This window comes from Macaca fascicularis, chromosome X (assembly GCF_037993035.2).
Source record: "Macaca fascicularis isolate 582-1 chromosome X, T2T-MFA8v1.1".
Classification (NCBI taxonomy): domain Eukaryota; kingdom Metazoa; phylum Chordata; class Mammalia; order Primates; family Cercopithecidae; genus Macaca; species Macaca fascicularis.
In genome coordinates, this window is record NC_088395.1 from 36,536,644 (window position 1) to 36,558,130 (window position 21,487).

At 38.7% G+C, this 21,487-nt stretch overlaps 1 protein-coding gene across 1 annotated transcript in view; it reads left to right on the top strand.

Moving 5' to 3' along the window:
- Positions 1-21,487, top strand: part of CFAP47 (cilia and flagella associated protein 47) — a 429,680-nt gene that overhangs the window by 400,333 nt on the left and 7,860 nt on the right. Inside the window, exon 63 of the mRNA XM_015443631.3 lies at positions 16,537-16,705. Within this exon, the coding sequence (XP_015299117.3) occupies positions 16,537-16,705 (169 nt within the window). The remainder of the gene's footprint in view (positions 1-16,536; positions 16,706-21,487) is intronic.

Genomic DNA, 21,487 nt, shown 5'->3' on the forward strand with positions numbered 1-21,487 from the left:
TTTGTTTTAACTTTTTTTTTGTAACTTTCTTTTCCTTTTATGCCTCATTGCACTGGCTAGGACTTCTAGTACTATATTGAATAGGACTGATAAGAGTAGGCATCATTGCCTTTTTTCCAAACTTAGGTAGAAAGCATTCAGCCTTTCACCATTACATGTGATGTTAGCTATACGATTTTTTAAGGTAATTTTGATCAGGCGGAGGAAGTTGTTCCTCTCCGTATTAGTTTCCTAGGGCTGCTGTAACAAACTACCACAAACCAGGTGGCTTAAAATAACAAAAATGTATCCTCTCACAGTTTTGGAGACTAGAAATTTAAAAAATAAGGTGTCAGCAGAGTCATGCTTTCTCTCTAGGCTCTAGGGAAGAATCTGATCTATGCATTTCTCTTAGCTTCTGGTGTTGCCAGCAATCCTTAGGGTTCTTCGGCTTGTACATTTATCACTCCAATCCCTGCCTCCATCATCTCATGACATTCCCCCTGTGTGTCCCTGTCTGTATCTCTTTTCCTGTTCTTATAAAACTGGTTATATTGCATTAAGAATTCATAATGACCCCATCCTGGCTTGATTACATCTGTGATATGACTCTATATTAAAATAAAGTCGTATTCATAGGCACTGAAGTTAGGACTTCAACATATATTTGGGGAAACGCAATTCCTAATTCCCCTATTTCTAATTTTTTGAAAGTCCTACCAAGAATGTGTGTTTAATTATGTCAAATGCTTCTTCTGCGCCAATTGATAATATAATGCCATTTTTCTTCTATAGCTTGTTCAAGTGGTTGGTTACACTGATTAAATTTAAAAATTATTTTAATTATTATTATTGCATTCTCTGTATCTGGTTTTCCCATTTGAGTAATGCTGTTCTCAAAAACATGAGTTAGAAATGTTCCCTCTTCTTCTATTTCTGATAGATAATGTTTAGAATTGGTTATAATTATCTTTTAAGTGTTTCATAGAATTATCCACTGAAATCATCTGGTACTGAAGATTTCTTTTTCAGAAACTTTGTAAAATGATGCATTTAATTACTCTAAGTTATATGCCTAGTAAGATAATTTATTTCATACTGGATGAGTTTTGGTAGCCTGTGCTTTTCAAGTAATTGTTTTATTTATTCTAAATTGTCAAATGTGTGTATGTAGTGTTGTTCAGTATATTTCCTTAAGTTATCTGTTGAGACTTGCAGAGTCTGCGTGTATCTCCTCTCTTATTTCTGAAATTGATCATTTGCAACTTTTCCCTTTAATTACTGCCAGCCGTTTTAGAAGTTTGTCAGTTTTGTTGAGTTTTTTTTAAAGAATCAGCTTTTGTTTCATTGGTTTTCTCTCATTTTCTGTTTCGTTTTTAATTTATTTTTGCTCTCATTTTTGTTTTCTTTCTTTTGGTTACTCTGGATTTATCTTAATTTTCTAGTTTTCTGAAGTGGGAGCTTAGATCGTTGATTTGAGGCCTTTTCTTTTTTTCTATTGTAATTATTTAGTATTACAAATTTCCTCCTGGATACTGCTTTTGCTGCATTTCACAAATTTAGTCTGTTGTTTTTTCATATTTGTTTAGTATTTTTATTTCATTCGCTGTTTCTTTTTTGACACAGGGATTATTTAGAAGAGTGTTGCTTAATTTACGAGTGTTTGAGGATTTTTGTTGTCTTTCTCTTATTAATTTTTAATTAGTTCATCATGGCCAGAAAACATACTCTGCATAAATTCAATCATTTGGGCTTCTAAGTAATTTGCTTGGGCAGGGGCCTATGGATGAAAATATAAATCAACAAAATAGAGGTAGATGGAGTGTTCTACAAATATCTATTAGAGCATGTGTTGGTTGATGGTTTTATTTAAGATTTTTTGTTTGTTTGTTTGTTTGCTTGCTTTTTTTCCCCTAATTTTCTGTTCAGTAATTCTAACATTTGATGAGAGAGAGGTGTCAATATCACTGTATATAATTGTAGATTTATCTTGTTTTTCAGGTTTGTTTTTGCTACACATGTTATTTATTGATTGACTCCTAACAGTTGTACACCTTTATGGGGTACATATTATGATATACGCACACAATGTGTAATGATAAAATCACGGTGTTTAAGATACCCATCACCTCAAATGTTTATCATTTCTTTGTATTGGGAACATTTGAAATCTTCTGTTCTAGCTATTTTGAAACAACAAGAAATTATGGTTAACTATAGTCACTCTACTGTTCTAGTTAACACTAGAACTTATTATTTCTATTTAACTGCATGTTTGTACTCATTAACTAACCTCTCTTCACCCAACCTCCTCATCCATCTCTGTATCTGGTAGCTATCATTGTACTATCTATCTCCATGGGGTCAACATTTTTAGCGCTCACCTATAAGTGAGAACATGATATTTGTCTTCCTTGCCTGGTTTATTTCATTAACATAATGATCTCTGTTTTCATCCATGTTGCTGCAAATAAAAAGACTTCATGATTTTTATGGCTGAATAGTACTCCATTGTGTAAATATGCCTCATTTTCTTTATCCATGCATCTATTGATGGACACTTAAGTTGATTTCTTATCTTGGCTATTATGAAAAGTTCTGCTGTAAATATGGGTGTGCATGTCTCCATTTGATATACTGGTTTCCTTTCTGTTGGATAAATAACCAGTAGTAGGGTTACTGGATCATAAAGTAGTTATAGTTTTAGTTTTTCTGAGAAATCTCCATATCATTTTCCATAATGGTTGTACTAATTTACATTCCCACAAACAGTGTATGAGTTCCCTTTTCTCTGCATCCTTACCAGCATTTATTTTTTCTCTTTTTCCTAATAGCCATTCTAACTAGAGTGAGATGATAGCTTGTGGTTTTGATTTGCATTTCTCTGACGATTAATGATGTTGAGCATTTTCTAATATACCCATTGGCCATTCGTAAGTCTTATTCTGACAAGTGTCTATTCAGATCCTTTGCACACTTTTTAATGATGTCAGGGTCCCACTTGTTCCTTTGGGCTTAGGATCTGAGCAACTGGGTTACTGGTGCTGTAGGCACCCATATGAAATTAGTGGAATCAAAGTGTAGCCTCAGGGATGGATGAATTTCATGGCTACTGGCCCTCGGGACAGAATATACTCCAGATGTGGGTCTAGTTTCAAGATGGCACCATGCCATAACAGCCTGTGTTGTGGGGCTGGGGGTGTCAAGAAAGTTCCTGCTCTGGGAGAATACAGCCATGTTGGATCCTGGCAACTATCCACGCTGGACTTGGGACCTATGAGGACTGAGAGACTTCTCTATAAGGATGACTGCTGGTGTCTGTGGTGCTGATGGGGATGACCAAAGGTCTCCAGCTTACTTTTTCTCCGTTAGAAGAGTCCATTCTGGCTCTGATCTGATTCTGCTGTGGGAGACAGTGTGGCAGAGGCAGGATGCCTTGCTCCCCTGTCTATGGAGATATCCTGGGTCTCTGTGCTCCACGGAGATTTCGCAGTACTCTTCAGTGCACTTCTTCATTCACTTCAGTCAAAATACGGTTGTTTGTGGTTTTGGTCCCTTATTGTGGAGGATTGAGAGCCAGGCAACTCTAGTCAGCCATCTTGCTGGTGTGGTATTGCAATCAGATTAGTCCAGATTTATTTTTAATTAATGTTACTAAGATTCTGTTAGATGTTTGGTTTAAAACTGGAAGTAGTTTGTTTCTTCTATTCTGATATATTTCTGCAAGCATTAAGTTCAAGGGCAGTTTCTACAGAAATATAAAATAGACTTAGTTCATTAGATCGCAATAAACATTTTTCTGGTGGATAAATGCAGTTGTCAGAAATTCTATGATATACAATTATGTATGAAAAACACATTCAAAATATCAAAAAACAAACAAACCCTGACTCTTCTGTATTGAACCCTGATGGCCCTGTTATATTGAATGAACTACTTAGAATTAGGGATAAATCTGAAAATCTCAATAGGGTATTTTCTAAAGTATAGATTTTGATTTTGTTCTATTTTTGTTCTAAGGACATAATTATATACCCTTTATAATATTGATGCTGGAGAGTGATTTTTTAAAAGATTCAATAGCAAATAATTATCCCCCATAAGTGCTTCTAATGTGCAGATTGAGATACTTTTTAATAACATAGGGTCATTCCTGTGGTTGAAGTCACATGTTGGCCATGTCTACAGTCATCTGAAGGTTTTACACAGCTGGATGATCAATTAGTTTACTTTTATAACTGGAGATGTTTATGTTGGATGTTGACTGATAGTGTCTCCATGTAGTCGCTCTTTAATGGAGGCCCCGGATAGTTGCATTTGTACATGGTGATTGGTTTTCCATAGAGAGCATATTCCGAGAGAAGCAGGTAGAAGATACATGGCATTTTCTGACCTACACACACAAGTTCAACAACAATCACTCTAGTCACATTTTATTGGTTACAAAAGGGTCACTATATTGGCCTGGATTTAAGAAAGGGAACATAGATCACACTTTTCTATGGGGAAATTGTTAAAGAATGTGTAGGCTTGCCACAGTGGAGTGTGCTAACTTGAGTGTTTTCAGCTTCTTCTAAGGCAAAAAATTTTCTCCAGATTCCTCCTGGGTATTGTCAACCAGCTGCAAGTCTTTGGGTAGCAAAGATCAGATCATGATGGGTAACATAACCAAGCTACAGAAGAAGGTGAATTTACTTTCTCTGCATGGGTTTATTTTCTTTTTTTAAATTATACTTTAAGTTCTAGGGTACATGTGCACAGCATGCAGATTTGTTACATACATATACATGTGCCATGTTGGTTTGCTGCACCCATCAACTCGTCATTTACATTAGGTATTTCTCCTAATGCTATCCCTCCCCCAGTTCCCCACCCCCCAACAGGCCCCAGTGTGTGATATTCCCCTCCCTGTATCCATGTGTTCTCATTGTTCACCTCCAACTTATGAGTGAGAACATGAGGTGTTTTGTTTTCTGTCCTTGTGATATTTTGCTAAGAATGATGGTTTCCAGCTTCATCCACGTTCCTGCAAAGGACATGAACTCATCCTTTTTTATGGCTGTGTAGTATTCCATGGTGTATATGTGCCACATTTTCTTTATCCAGTCTATTATTGATGGACATTTGGGTTGGTTCCAAGTCTTTGCATGGGTTTATTTTCTACAGCAAATGGAAACTACGTGCTTCCTTACATTAAGTCTGTTTTAAACTTTTTTTTAGAGGATTCAGTGATGTAAATAAGCTACTGAATATTTCTAGCTTATTTACCAGCCCTCGGGAGGCTACACCTAGGTAGGTATTAGAAATTTCAAGTTATATTGAAGATCTAGGGAACTGAAGGGGCATATATAGAAAAAATAGGATAGGAAAACAGGCAGACCTAATTATATTCAGGATTTGACTGGTTCCTCATGAACCCAGTAATATTTCCTTTTTCTTTAGGGAATCAAGAGTGAAATAAGTTCTGAAAAGGAATGACCCCCTGTCCTAGTGACTATACATTTTTCTTGTGTGCTGGACATACAGGGAGAGGAAAGAAGGACAAAGATGCATGACAAACCCTATGGTGGTAGCTACTCTGTTTCCTAAATTAAATATGTAAAGCGTTAGTGTATCAAGGGGTAATTTTAAACATAATAATACAAAGTGTTCTGAAGAATCAGTATAAAAACATAACAGAGTTCAAAATATCAAAATAGGTTATCCTTAAAATATTTTTTGTGCATTTAAGTGATTAGCAATAAGTAAAACTTTTGAGAAATATGAATTCCTTATTTTTCTGAATATCCTAGTTTTTACTAATGTCTGCCCTTTGTGATAACATTTAAAAATTATTTTTATATAAATGAGCATTATGAAATACACAAAAAACTATAATGTACATCTTAGGAAATGAGAAATCCACCATCTCTTAGCCGCTATCGCTAAGTCCAACTCAGTTCTGGTAGAGTATAGGAATTAGAAACAAATGGATTTCTAGTAATATAAGCTAATCATATTTTTAAATAGTCACTTGGGATCTTGCTACATAGAAATTATCTTGTTATAAAGTGAAAATCTTCTGTAGATAAGCATTTTCATTAAGAAAACTAATTGTATGGCTGGGTGTGTGTGTATATAGGCATGTATATAGGCGTGTATATGTGTGTATATATATAAAGACACACCTAAATACATATAATTTAAGAAGTCTTTAGTGAATCATGCTGCGCACATTGTTCAAACCCTCTCTAATTCATTAACACTTTTATACCACAGCTGAGTCTCCATTTATTTCTAACAATAACAGGCCGGGCGCGGTGGCTCAAGCCTGTAATCCCAGCACTTTGGGAGGCCGAGACGGGCGGATCACGAGGTCGGGAGATCGAGACCATCCTGGCTAACACGGTGAAACCCCGTCTCTACTAAAAAATACAAAAAACTAGCCGGGCGAGGTGGCGGGCGCCTGTAGTCCCAGCTACTCCGGAGGCTGAGGCAGGAGAATGGCGGGAACCCGGGAGGCGGAGCTTGCAGTGAGCTGAGATCCGGCCACAGCACTCCAGCCTGGGTGACAGAGCGAGACTCCGCCTCAAAAAAAAAAAAAAATAATAATAATAATAATAATATTTCTAACAATAACAATAAAGCTACTGTCTTTTAAAAAATGATGGCATATAAAGAAAACTTGATGTGACTTTATACTCATTAAAAATTTTGTGGATTTAGAACATCTTGGTAAATATTTGGGAAACTAATTTAGGGCAACATTTTTTGCTGATTGATAAATTTCTGTGAGTGTTGTGTGATATTCTGACATAGTATAGCAATTCTATTTTGTGCATATATGCATATATTCATTTACTATGATTCCTTCTTTTGTATGTACAGTCATGCATCACTTAACAACAAAGATATGTTCTGAGAAATGCATCCTTAGGTGATTCCATCATTTTGCACACATCATAGAGTGCATTTACACAAACCTAGATGGTATAGCCTACTGCACACCTAGGCTGTATGGCATTGCCTATTGCTTCTGGGCTACAAACCTGCACAGGATATTAGTATGCTGAATAATGAAGGCACCTGCAACACAATGATAAATATTTGTATACCTAAACACAGAAAAGTTACAGTAAACATACGGTATTAAAATCATGTGGAACAACCATTGTATGTACCGTTCATCATTGAGCAAAATATAGATGATAAATGTCTAATTTTATTTATTTCAGTATAGATATTGAGGTTTCCCAACATCACTTATTGAAGACACTAACCTTTTAAAATTGTGTGTTCTTGATGCCCTTGTCAAAAATTACTTGACAGCATATGCTTAGGTTTATTTCTTGGCTCTCTATTCTGTTCTGCTGGCCTATATGTCTGTTTTTATGACAGTAACATACTATTTTAATTATTGTAGGTTTGTAATATATTTTGATATCAGGTAGTGGCATGCTACCAGCTTTTCTTTTTGCTCAAAATTGCTCTAGATAATTGAAGTGTTTAAAGGTTACTATTTATTTAAAATATAACACTAGAATTTTTATAGATCGCATTAAATTGATAGATCACATTGGCTAGTATGGTCATTTTAGCAATGTTAATTATTCAATCTCATGAAAACAAGGTATTTTCCCATTTGTGTTTTTGTCAATATTTTAAATCAAATTTTACAGTTTTCAGTATGTAGATCTTTTATTTCCTTGGCTAAATTTATTTCTAAGAATTTTATTCTTTGTAATGCTATATAAATTGGATTACTTTCTTGATTTCTTCTTGGAAGAGTTTGTTATTAGCATATATAAATGCTACTGGGTTTTGTATGTTGATTTTTCATCCATCAATGTCAGTGTTACTGAGATTATGTATTAGTTTTAACAGGTTTTTGCGTGTGTGTGTGCGTGTGTAATCTCTACAGTTTTCTACATATAGGAACACACCCTCTGCAAATAGGGATAGATGATAGTATTTCTTCCTTTCTGATTTGGGTACTTTTTAGTTCTTTTACTTGCTTCATTGCTCTTGCTGATATTTCTAGTATGTTACATAGATATGCAAAGAGGGGGCATTTTCTTGTACCAGACCTTAGAGGAAAAGCTTTCCATTTTTCTCCATTGATTATGATATTAGCAGTAGGTTTTTCATAAATGGCCTTTATCATGGAGAGGAAATTTCCTCCTAAACTTAATTTGTTGAGAGTTTATCATGAAATGGTGTTGAACTTTGCCAAATGCTTATTCAGCATCCATTGGGATGATCATGTAGCTTTAGCTTGCATTCTTTTAATGTGGTATATCACATTGATTGATTTGCATATGCTAAACAAAACATGCATCTCAAGCATAAGTCCCACTTGATTATGGTGAAGAGCCTTTTCATGTATTGACAGAAATGGTTTACTAGTACTGTATTGATGATTTTTGCTTCCATGTTCATCAGATATATTGGTCTGTAGTTTTTTTTTTCTCTTGTTGTCTTTGTATGGCTTTGGTATCAGGGTGATCCTGGTCTGATAAAATGAGATTTTATCTTTTGGAAGAGTTTAGTAAGGACTGGTATTAAATCTTCTTTGAATGTTTAGTAGAATTTAGCCATGAAGCCATCTGGTACTGGACTTTTCTTTGTTGGGAAGCTTTTAATTACTGCTGCAATCTTTTTTAAAATTGGCCCCTTCAAGTATTCTATTTCTTATTAGTTCAATCTTGGTAGGTTGTATGTTTCTAGAAATATGTACATTTCCTTCTCAGTTTTCCAATTTGCTTACAGATAATTGTTCATAATAATCATTATATTCCTTTGTATTTCTGAGAAATCAATTGAAATGTCTCCCCCTTTATTTCTTATTTGATTTATTGGAGTATTCTCTCTTTTTATCTTAATCTCACTCATGGTTTGTCAATTTAAAATGTATTTTTAAAACACTCTTTGTTTTGTGAAATTTCTATGACTTTTCTATTTTATTTATTTCTGCTCTTATTTTTTATTATTTTCTCCCTTCTGCTAACTTTGGGTTTAGTTTGTCCTTTTTCTAGTTCATATGAGTATAATTTAAGTGGCTTATTTTGAGATCTTCCTTTTTTTAATGTAGATATTTATCATTATAAGATTTCCTCTTAATACTGCTTTTCCTGCATCCCATTAAGTTTTGTTTTGTTGTGTTTTCATTCCATTTGTCTCAATACATTTTCATTCTTTCCCATGAGACATTTTATTTGTAAATATGTATTACATCTCTAGAAAAAGAATCCCAGGATTTTCACTCCTGTGTGTTTTCGTCTTGCTTCTTCATGGTCCATGATGCCCAGCTGAGGTTGTCAGTATAATGAAACCAAACTGGCAGAATGGAATCAGATTATTCTGCCGTTTTTCTAGACCTTTGAGTTGCACATCAAATCTGGGCTGATCACTCCACACTTGTTTAGCCTGCCTGTGAGGTTCACAACAATTTTCCTAGCTCTGTTATCATCAGTGATTTCAAATTTGCCAATGTAACCATACTTCATCATCACACTGAGAAGCCAGATGATGACTTTGGAGCCCGGCCTAATAAGAACTTGGTGTTTGCCTCTCTTTTCGGCATGTTGATACTTTTGAGAGCATCAGCCAGGACATTCATGCACACCATTGTGGCAGTGTGGAAAGATGGCGGAAAGAGGACAGGAGGGGAGAGCGCATGCGGTTATGGGGACAAGATATTTGCTAATATTCCTTTTGATTCCTATTTGACCTATTGGTTGTTCAGGTCCATGTTAATTTCCACGTATTTGTGAATTTTCCTAAATTTCTCCTGTTATTGATTCTCAGTTTCATACTGCTGTGCTCAGTAAGGATACTTGATATAATTTCAATGTTCTAAAATTTGTTGACTTGTTTTGTTGCTTAACATATGATCCACCCTGAAAAATATTATGTTGCCCTTAAGAATAGTATATTCTGCTGCTGTTGGATAGAATGTTCTGCATATAGCTGTTATGTACATTTATCTAAAGTGTAGTTCAAATCCAATGTTTGTTTATTGACGTTTAATCTGAATGATCTATCCATTGTTGAAAGTGCAGTATTTCGTTTCTTTGATGGTGTAATATTTCCCTGATTCTTTGTGATCTTTCTAGCCTTGCTAAGAAGTTTGCTCATTTAAAGAAGTTATCTTCTCCAGACTTTATGAATTGGCTTCAGTAAATAAAAACTTTCACCTTTAGGGAAACAGGGCACATCGGGGTGTGTTGTGGCACTGGGTCTAGTTCTGTAGTGTTCTAAGTGTGGTGGCATGCAGTAGCTTCAGGCTGTGAGATATTAATATTGCTTTGGCTCAGGCAGCTAGAGTCTGTAACATCAGCAACTGTATGATTCTTGGTTGCAAGAGATATGGGATGCCCATGGTGGCTGTGAAGACCCTCAAGATCCTTAGTGTTGACTCTGGGTCAAGAAGCAAGAGGTCAGGGCAGGCAGCAATGAGGCTAGAGCCAACCATGTACACACACTCAACTTCAGGGACCAACTATAGACACTTCTGTGGAGTCAGAGGCCAGCTGTGGGCTTGTTCGTGGTGTCAAGGGCTGGAGCCAGAAACAGAGGTCAGGGCCAAACTCAGGTGCAGATGTAGTGGGGGCTGGCACCTGCACTTGAACAATTGCACAGGCCAGCTATGGTATGGTGATAGGAGCCTAGAAGGGTGAATGTGCTTGGGCAGCCACATGCTAAAGGTGAAGGTATGCACACACTTGTAGCTACAGGAACCAGCTGTTGGTTCAAGCACACTGATGAGGGCAGGTCCCGGGGGCAGGGCTGGCTGCTTGTGCACATGGAACTGCAGAGACCTGGGATGGCAGTGTGCACCAGCCTAGATGTGGGAGTTAGCAGTTAACATGCCATGGTGGAAGCCAGGGCTATTTCTAAGCACAAGTGTGGTGGTTGTGCTAGGTCCCTGAGCTGGAGCATCCATAGTAGCAGTAGCTGGGCTCTGGGTTGGAGGGAGGGAGATGAGTGGTTGCTTAGATACCTGGAGACTGTGAAGGCAAAAATCTGCAGTGCCTTCAATGATGGAAGCTGCAAGGAGGTCTGTGAAGACTGTGCTGGCTCTTTGCCTTCTTAGCAGTGAAAGCTGCCAGGGTCCTCTGTGGAATAAGTCACAGAGTCCTTGACGACAAATACTGTAGGATTCTTGGCCATGAAACTTGTAGGGGTGTGCATAGCAGTTAAGAAGGCTTTTTTGGACCTCTGTGGAGAATTCTGATGGAGTCCTGTGCAGAGCAGAACACTGGAGACCAGTGACTCCTGCCACATGACTGCTACTTATAGCTTCTGCTTGTTATTCATTCCCAGCTGTCTTCAGACATCTCAGCTATGGTAGTTTCCACAGTGATCTGGGTAGGGCTAAACTGAAACTGCTTCCCCTGGGAAATGTGCCAAAACGTTGAGGAAGATAGGTATTCACCCCACTCTAGTTTTTCCTGATAAGGGGGCTCACATGCCTGGGAGTTTCTTCTCTGTGCTTGCTCAGCAATACCTGCCTAGATGATGGGGTGATGCAGCAAATTAAATTGTAATTTCTACCTTCTTTATATGGTTGTTCTCAGGGATGTTGGGCTCCTGAGTTCATTAAGTGTTATTTTGCATAACTGCCAAATTGTTGCTCTTTGTGAGAGGAAGGAAGACTGGGATCTACTACTCCACCATTTTACTGGCATCACTTTTCCAAACATTAGCTCTCTTGATTATGTCTTATAAATCCCATAGATTTTCTTCATTCATTTTCATTTTCATTATTTGTTTTCCCCTGACTGGATACTTTGGAATGACCTGTCTCCAAGTTCCCAGATTCTTTCTTTGGCTTGATCAAGTCTGCTGTTTACTCTCTCTATTGCAATTTTCTTTTCTTCATTCTATTTTTCAGCTCCAGAATTTCTATGTTTGGTTCTTTTCTAATGATTTCTATTTCTTTATTGAACTTCTTATTTTGCTCATGTATTGTTTTTCTGGTGTTGTTGTCTATCTGTTCTTTTGTAGTTTGCTGAATTGCCTGAAAACAATTATTTTGAATTATTTTTCAGGCAAATTATAGATCTCCCATTTCTTTTGGGCTAGTTAATGGAACATAATTGTGTTTTATTGGCGATGTTATGTTTCTTTGATTGCTAATGTTTCTTGTTGCCTTGTACTGATGCTTGTGCATTTGATGGAGCAGTCACCTCTTTCAGACGTTAGGACTGGTTTTATTAGGAGAGAAGCCAGTCTCCAGAAACTGGAGACGTTAGGACTCACACCCACATAGGTGAAGGTGAGTGCACCAGCTGGGTGGGATGTGGTAGTTCCAACCCTGGTAGTGGTATAACAGCATAGTCTCCATGAAGTCTGTCAGCAGAGATCACCATTGTGAAAGATTTCAAGGGTCCTTAGTGGCCAAGAAAGAGTGTTTATAGTGTCAGTGACCTGTTTAGGTCCTTGGTAGCAAAATCTTCTAGAGTTCTCCTGATCTCTTTATCCCATGGAGAAATCTGTGGCTGAGTGTATCCCTCTTGATGTTGAGTCTGGCTCATGAGTATACTTGTGGCAGTAGCGGCACCAGTGTTTAGTGCATGGTCCCTGTGGAGTGGCTTAAGAGAGGGATCTGAAGCATGGGCATGCATGGAGGGACCATGACTTTGAGTCTGGGATGGCAGTGGCATTAGCACTGAGGCACAGGTGTACACACATTAGCATTGGTAATAATATGCAAGTCACAGATGTTTGTGCAGCAGCTGGGGAGCCACAGCAACTCTGAGATCTCGGGCATGGGTGTTTCTATTGCAGCAGTGGCTCTGATCTTCTAAGTGCAGGTGCTCATGGAGGGAATATGGATCCAGGATCTGGGGCACAGATATGTGCGAAGCAACCACAGTTCTAGGATTCAGGGTACAGACACCACCTGCTGCAGCAATAGTTCCAGTGTCAGTGGTGTAGACACATCCAGAGTGACTACAGAGTTGAGTTCTGGAGTGTAGGCATGCATAGATCAACAACAGCTCTAAGGTTCAGGGTGAGCACAGGGTTAGGGTGATGGTGGCCTCTGTTCTGGGACAGCATAACAGAGGCTCCTTCTTGGGGGTTTGGGTGCAATGGCACCTCCCTCTCAAGGAGATTCTTGGTGGCAGTGGCCACTGGTTACCTCAGTGACAAAAAAGCCAATGTCCTCTCCACAGCAGGTTGCTGGAATTGTCCTGATCAGCACTAAGGAGACCTCCACTGTAAAGCCACAAGAGTCTATGTCTCTCACAGGGGCTGCTGAAATCCTCAGCAGCAAATGCTCCAGGGTCAGGGGTGCAAACATATCCAGAGTGAGCAGGTCACTGGGGACCATAGTAGTATCCACCATGTGTCTGATGCTAATACCCTTCACCCTTTTTCTTTGTCCCTAGCTGTCTTCAGATGTTTCAGGTATGCCAATCTCCCTAGCAATCTTTTCTATGTAGTTACTCTCTATTCATTGCTCCACTGTGATGCTGTAGGTTCTTAGTTGGAATCTGGAGCCTTACTAGGGCTTTTTTTATTTGTGGATAGCGGTCTAATTCTTGTTTTTTATAAGGGAACAAAGGCTCATATCTCCTATTCAGGCATCTTGCTGATGTCACTTCTGTCTATGAATTTAACAATTTGATGATAATATATTTGGTCTGGACTTTTTTCAGGTCATCGTATTTGGGATTCATTGTGTTTCTTTAATGTGGATGCTTATTTCCTTTCTTAGATTTTGGAAGTTACGCCATTATTCCTTTAAATAAGTTTTCTTACTCTTTTTCTCTCTCTCTTCTCCTTCTGTGACTTTCATAATACTTGTTTTGCAGCTTGAAGGTGCCCTAGAAGTCCTGTAGGCTTTCTTCCCTCTTTTCCATTCTTTTTAAATGATCCTCTCACTGGATAATTTCAAATGACCTGTCTTTGAGTTCACTGATTCTTTCTTCTGTTTCAACATATGTGCTGTTCAATTCCTCTAGTAAATTTTTCAGTTCACTTACTGAATTCCTTAGCTTAAAAATTTCCATTTTGTTCTTTTCACATTTTCTATTTCTTTGTTGAAATTTTAATTTTGTTCATGCATTGTATTTCTGAACTTGTTGGACATCGTTAAGACAGTTATTTTAATGATTTGACAGGCAGTTTCATATCTCTGTTTTTTAATGATCAGTTTCTAAAAATTTATTTTATTGTTTTGATTGGACCATTTTCTGCTGTTTGTTCATGTTCCTTATAGCTCTGTGTTATTAGTGCACTAGAAGAAAAAAACAGCCTTCTCTCTCAGTCTTCACAGACTGGCTTTCTGCTGGGAAAGATTTTCACCAATCAGCCTGGCTAGAGATTCTGGAGGCCTTGCAAACCTTTTATGTGGATGTGTCTTTTCTGGACTTGTTCATGTATATTTCTATTTAGAGAGATGTGTTGGTTTATTTCTTTTTTCAGGAAGTTATAGTCTCTTGTTTCTTCTGGTGTCTGTCTGCTATACCATTAGTCCTCTGAAGCAGCAGCACACCACTCAGCCTTTTTTTGTTCTTAGTAGTCCTCAGAAATCTAGAGCATGCTAAGCTCCATCAGCATTCTGAGATAGCCAAATCAGAAACCAGTCCCTTGAGCAGCCTCACTCTCCTGTAAAGTCAGAACATTGGATGTCTGGTTCAGCCTTCTTTTTCCTTCCCTGCAGAGAAGCCAGAAGCTGAGCATTTCTTCCCAATTCTGTGACACTGTGCCAGCAGGGGGGATAATGGCAAGAGGGTGCCAATAATTTTCCTACTGGCTTCAATATAGTTTGTTTTATGCTCTACTGTGCTACAAAAGCCTCTTAACTGGCTTCTGGATTTCTCACAAAAGGGACTGTTGTTAAATTTGTGTCTTCATTTGTGGAAGGAAGGTCTGGGAGTTCCCATTCTGCCATTTTTTGATGTAATTCCCTTAGGTGCCCTGTCTTATTCATTCTCATTTATTGTATCATAGCCTAGCACTGGTAATAAAATATTTTGAAATAAGAACAACAGTAATAATGATAACTAAAGTATTATTGGCGAGTCCTTATAATGCACTTTTTGTGTATCAGGCACTAATCTAATGGCTTTGCAGTGACTATTAACAATTTAACAGATGTCAGCACTGAAGTAGGGAAAAGTTAAGTAAATTGTCTGAAGTCATCCATCTAAATAAAGCTATGATTCCGATCCATAGTCCATGTTCTCAAACCTTCTGTTATGATACTCAATACATATTTGCTGAATAGATCAGTGAGTTCCAGCCTGAATCCTTTCTGCATCCTCTCCTATGTTTCACTGTTGAATCTGCTTTTGGAGGCTGAACTTGGCCTTTTATGAGTATCACTCCTGTCAATTTGAGTTTTAAATTTCTCAAAACTTCCATGCAGTGTTCTCCTCTTCTTCTGTATTCTACCAAGAAATTCTTCAACTTATTTTGCAGTCCTTATCTCAAGTATAGTCAACCTTGACATAAAGATAGTCACTTGAATCTTAAATGTCACTCAATTCACTTCAGATCATAGCAACTCATTTTCAGGCCCAATAATATTTAATGAAATTATAAAGTGCTTTCATTTCACTCAACAAGTGAAAAGCTAAAGGGAGGATGAGTAAATATCACCATGGAATAGAAACAGAAACAAAAGGTATTATGACTGCTTTGGTGGTCAGTCATTTTATATATGGATTAATTTACAAATGCCTGCATTTCCATTAAGGACATTGAATAGTTCCAATTTTTATAGATTCAACATTTTTTAATTTGTGCATTATTATTATTATTTTGAGACGGAGTTTCGCTCTTGTTGCCCCAGCTGGAGTGTAATGGTGCTATCTCGGCTCACTGCAACTTCTGCCTCCTGGGTTCAAGCGATTCTCCTGTCTCAGTCTCCCGAGTAACTGGGATTACAGGCACAAGCCACCATGCCCAGCTAATTTTTGTACTTTTAGTAGAGATGGGGTTTCACCCTTTTGGCCAGGCTGGTCTGGAACTCCTGACCTCTGGTGAACCACCCACCTTAGCCTCCCAAAGTGCTGGAATTACAGACATGAGCCACCGCGCTGTGTCTTACTCTGTAGTCCAGTCTGGAGTACAATGGCGTGATCTCGGCTCACTGCAACGTCCACCTCCCAGGTTCAAGCGATTCTCCTGCCTCAGCCTCCCGAGTAGCTGGGATTACAGGCATGCATCACCATGCCTGGCTAATTTTTGTATTTTTAGTAGAGATGGGGTTTCGCCATGTTGGCCAGGCTGGTCTCCAACTCCTGATCTCAGGTGATCCACCTGCCTTGGCCTTGTAAAGTGCTGGGATTATAGGCTTGAGCCACCGCACCCAACCACTTTGTACATTATAAAAATAAGATGAGATTTTAAAAATCTTTAGAATTTCATTATGTCACCCTGGGAAGAATGACTTCAGTAATTTTTTTAAAAATGCCTCCTCGCTCTTATTAGGTAAGCATTCAGCATTAATGTTTAACCAGGCCTATGGCAGCAGGATTCAAATTCTTCTCATCAAGCTCTCACAAAGAGAATGAGGTAATGATCACATTTAGTAAGTTGAATTTTGTACTTTTGTTCCAGAAATCCTGAACCATTCACTGCACACTTCCTACCTGGCAGTGATCTGGAGTTTTTTGTAAGACCTCAGGCTGGAGAACTTCTTCCTTGTAACACAAACGGAACTCTCATCACTGTAGGATTTAAACCTAAAATGTACTGTAGGAAATATAAAGCAACATTAGTAATACAGGTGAGTTCTACAAAGACAATAGTCAAGGATGTTTGATGCAACTAAACACACTAAATAAACTAGCGAGAAAAGGTTTTCCTAAATGGTCACAGATAAAGAATAACAATCTTGCTGTGCAAAAATCAACTTATCTCAACTGCTGAGTCTTGGTTTACTTTTATTTTATCCAAGAACAGAATTTTAAGGATGGTATATAACAAAAAAGTTGTCAACACTAGAGGAAAGTTAAAAAAAATACTTTCCTTCCATATTAAGGAACTGTGGAAGAGACAAATACTGACTGTAAAGTGATTTATATAGTTATGTATTACTTTCTGTAACATACCTATTCAAGGACTTCATTAACTTTAGGTTATTTGAGATAGGGATTTTGGAGCCCTTAATTAAGGCAGAGTATTGGCAAGATGTTGAAGTCTAACATTTAAAAAATGGAATAAAAGATAACACTTATTTTGAATGGAAAAAGCATGATGTGAGCCAGTAATCATCTGTTAAAGTCATCATTTTATTAACAGTTAAGGTAAATACAATTTTGAACATGTATTCAGTAACCAGAGTTGATCTATAAAGTTTCACACAAATGTTATAGTAAGAGCTTTCAGGCTAAATACAACTTTCAAACTGTTTCTAACAAGGTATCTATTACCACCGTCTACTTTCAGTAGCATTGGCACACATGCATGGTGTCGTATACACACAACTCCTGGCGCAAAAGCAATTTCTAGATTTCTCAATCAAGCAATAATTAGCCAGTGCCATAGGCAGAAAAAATTTATTGTTTTAATGAACAGAGACAAAATATTGAATATTGTTTGAGAAAGTTATTTCTATTTTTTTCATCTTTCTAAGAGTCCTTACAATCTAGGTAGTAAGAAGGTAAAGCCTTTGTTGACATTTTGCGCATACCCTGTTGCCTACACTGATACATAATTTTTCTTTCTTTTTTTTTTTTGAGACAGAGTCTCACTCTGTCACCCAGGCTGGAGTGTAGTGGTGCGATCTCGGCTCACTGCAAGCTCCGCCTCCCAGGTTCACGCCATTCTCCTGCCTCAGCCTCCCGAGTAGCTGGGCCTACAAGCACCTGCCACCACACCCGGCTACTTTCTTGTGTTTTTAGTAGAGATGGGGTTTCACCGTATTAGCCAGGATGGTCTTGATCTCCTGACCTTGTGATACACCCGCCTTGGCCTCCCAAAGTCCTAGGATTACAGGCGTGAGCCACTGCACCCAGCCTTGATACATAATTTAAAGTGATCATATTGTACTTGCTTCAGTTTGCTTTAAGGGGATTAAATGACATCTTTAAAAATATTTTCAAATTAAAATTATGTTCATTTTATCTAGCATACAGTAGACAGTTCTACAATTAACAGAAGGCTTTACCAACAAAACCTGTGCCTGATTTCTCTGTCTTGATTTGACAAATTACTGGCAGTGCAATTAAAGATTTTATGTGAGGGAACAAGTTGTTACATGGGAACAACAGAGCATATGCCATTTTTAGCCTAAAGTGGTACAATTTGATACAGTTTATGTAGGGAAAATTGAGTTTCAAACGTTTAAGAAATCATGATTTTCTTAATTCTACTTTTATTATTGAAAATTCCAAATATGTACAGAGATAGAGAGCATAATTAATCACCATGCACTAATTATGCAGTATGAACATTTATCAACTTATAGCCAATTCTGCTTCACCTATATGCCCACTCTCTTCCCCACCTTCTGTATGAAGGGTTACCTTGTGCTAAGGATATCCAACACTGTAATTCTTGCCCTACCCCTGACAACCACGAATATTGTAATTTCTAGAACATTATATAAATGGAACCATTAAATCATTAAAGCATTATCTAAATCAAAAATATTATTTGCATTATCATTATCTTTTTTAAATGAATGATTTTAAGCATTAAGTCAATGTTCGCAACTATATTGTCTTCATTTTGCCTCACTTGAAAATAAAAATGATGATTTTAAAGAACATGTCAGTTAAATATTAGCCCAAACAAACTTCAATAATCTTGGCAAGATGGCCGAATAGGAACAGCTCCAGTCTCCAACTCCCAGCGCGAGCGACACAGAAGACCGGTGATTTCTGCATTTTCAACTGAGGTACTGGGTTCATCTCACTGGGGAGTGCCGGACGATCGGTGCTGGTCAGCTGCTGCAGCCCGACCAGCGAGAGCTGAAGCAGGGCGAGGCATTGCCTCACCTGGGAAGCGCAAGGGGGAAGGGAATCCCTTTTCCTAGCCAGGGGAACTGAGACACACAACACCTGGAAAATCGGGTAACTCCCACCCCAATACTGTGCTTTAAGCAAACAGGCACACCAGGAGATCATATCCCACACCTGGCCGGGAGGGTCCCACACCCACGGAGCCTCCCTCATTGCTAGCACAGCAGTCTGTGATCTACCGGCAAGGCAGCAGCCAGGCTGGGGGAGGGGCGCCCGCCACTGCTGAGGCTTAAGTAGGTAAACAAAGCCGCTGGGAAGCTCGAACTGGGTGGAGCTCACAGCAGCTCAAGGAAACCTGCCTGTCTCTGTAGACTCCACCTCTGGGGACAGGGCAATAACAAACACAGCCGAAACCTCTGCAGACGCAAACGACTCTGTCTGACAGCTTTGAAGAGAGCAGTGGATCTCCCAACACGGAGGTTGAGATCTGAGAAGGGACAGACTCCCTGCTCAAGTGGGTCCCTGACCCCTGAGTAGCCTAACTGGGAGACATCCCCCACTAGGGGCAGTCTGACACCCCACACCTCACAGGGTGGAGTACACCCCTGAGAGGAAGCTTCCAAAGCAAGAAACAGACAGGTACACTCGCTGTTCAGAAATATTCTATCTTCTGCAGCCTCTGCTGCTGATACCCAGGCAAACAGGGTCTGGAGTGGACCTCAAGCAATCTCCAACAGACCTACAGCTGAGGGTCCTGACTGTTAGAAGGAAAACTATCAAACAGGAAGGACACCTACACCAAAACCCCATCAGTACATCACCATCATCAAAGACCAGAGGCAGATAAAACCACAAAGATGGGGAAAAAGCAGGGCAGAAAAGCTGGAAATTCAAAAAATAAGAGCGCATCTCCCCCGGCAAAGGAGCGCAGCTCATCGCCAGCAACGGATCAAAGCTGGACGGAGAATGACTTTGACGAGATGAGAGAAGAAGGCTTCAGTCCATCAAATTTCTCAGAGCTAAAGGAGGAATTACGTACCCAGCGCAAAGAAACTAAAAATCTTGAAAAAAAAGTGGAAGAATTGATGGCTAGAGTAATTAATGCAGAGAAGGTCCTAAACGAAATGAAAGAGATGAAAACCATGACACGAGAAATACGTGACAAATGCACAAGCTTCAGTAACCGACTCGATCAACTGGAAGAAAGAGTATCTGCGATTGAGGATCAAATGAATGAAATGAAGCGAGAAGAGAAACCAAAAGAAAAAAGAAGAAAAAGAAATGAACAAAGCCTGCAAGAAGTATGGGATTATGTAAAAAGACCAAATCTACGTCTGATTGGGGTGCCTGAAAGTGAGGGGGAAAATGGAACCAAGTTGGAAAACACTCTTCAGGATATCATCCAGGAGAACTTCCCCAACCTAGTAGGGCAGGCCAACATTCAAATCCAGGAAATACAGAGAACGCCACAAAGATACTCCTCGAGAAGAGCAACTCCAAGACACATAATTGCCAGATTCACCAAAGTTGAAATGAAGGAAAAAATCTTAAGGGCAGCCAGAGAGAAAGGTCGGGTTACCCACAAAGGGAAGCCCATCAGACTAACAGCAGATCTCTCGGCAGAAACTCTCCAAGCCAGAAGAGAGTGGGGGCCAATATTCAACATTCTTAAAGAAAAGAATTTTAAACCCAGAATTTCATATCCAGCCAAACTAAGTTTCATAAGTGAAGGAGAAATAAAATCCTTTACAGATAAGCAAATGCTTAGAGATTTTGTCACCACTAGGCCTGCCTTACAAGAGACCCTGAAGGAAGCACTAAACATGGAAAGGAACAACCGGTACCAGCCATTGCAAAAACATGCCAAAATGTAAAGACCATCAAGGCTAGGAAGAAACTGCATCAACTAACGAGCAAAATAACCAGTTAATATCATAATGGCAGGATCAAGTTCACACATAACAATCTTAACCTTAAATGTAAATGGACTAAATGCTCCAATTAAAAGACACAGACTGGCAAACTGGATAAAGAGTCAAGACCCATCAGTCTGCTGTATTCAGGAGACCCATCTCACACACAGAGACATACATAGGCTCAAAATAAAGGGATGGAGGAAGATTTACCAAGCAAATGGAGAACAAAAAAAAGCGGGGGTTGCAATACTAGTCTCTGATAAAACAGACTTTAAACCATCAAAGATCAAAAGAGACAAAGAAGGCCGTTACATAATGGTAAAGGGATCAATTCAACAGGAAGAGCTAACTATCCTAAATATATATGCACCCAATACAGGAGCACCCAGATTCATAAAGCAAGTCCTTAGAGACTTACAAAGAGACTTAGACTCCCATACAATAATAATGGGAGACTTCAATACTCCACTGTCAACATTAGACAGATCAACGAGACAGAAAGTTAACAAGGATATCCAGGAATTGAACTCATCTCTGCAGCAAGCAGACCTAATAGACATCTATAGAACTCTCCACCCCAAATCAACAGAATATACATTCTTCTCAGCACCACATCGTACTTACTCCAAAATCGACCACGTAATTGGAAGTAAAGCACTCCTCAGCAAATGTACAAGAACAGAAATT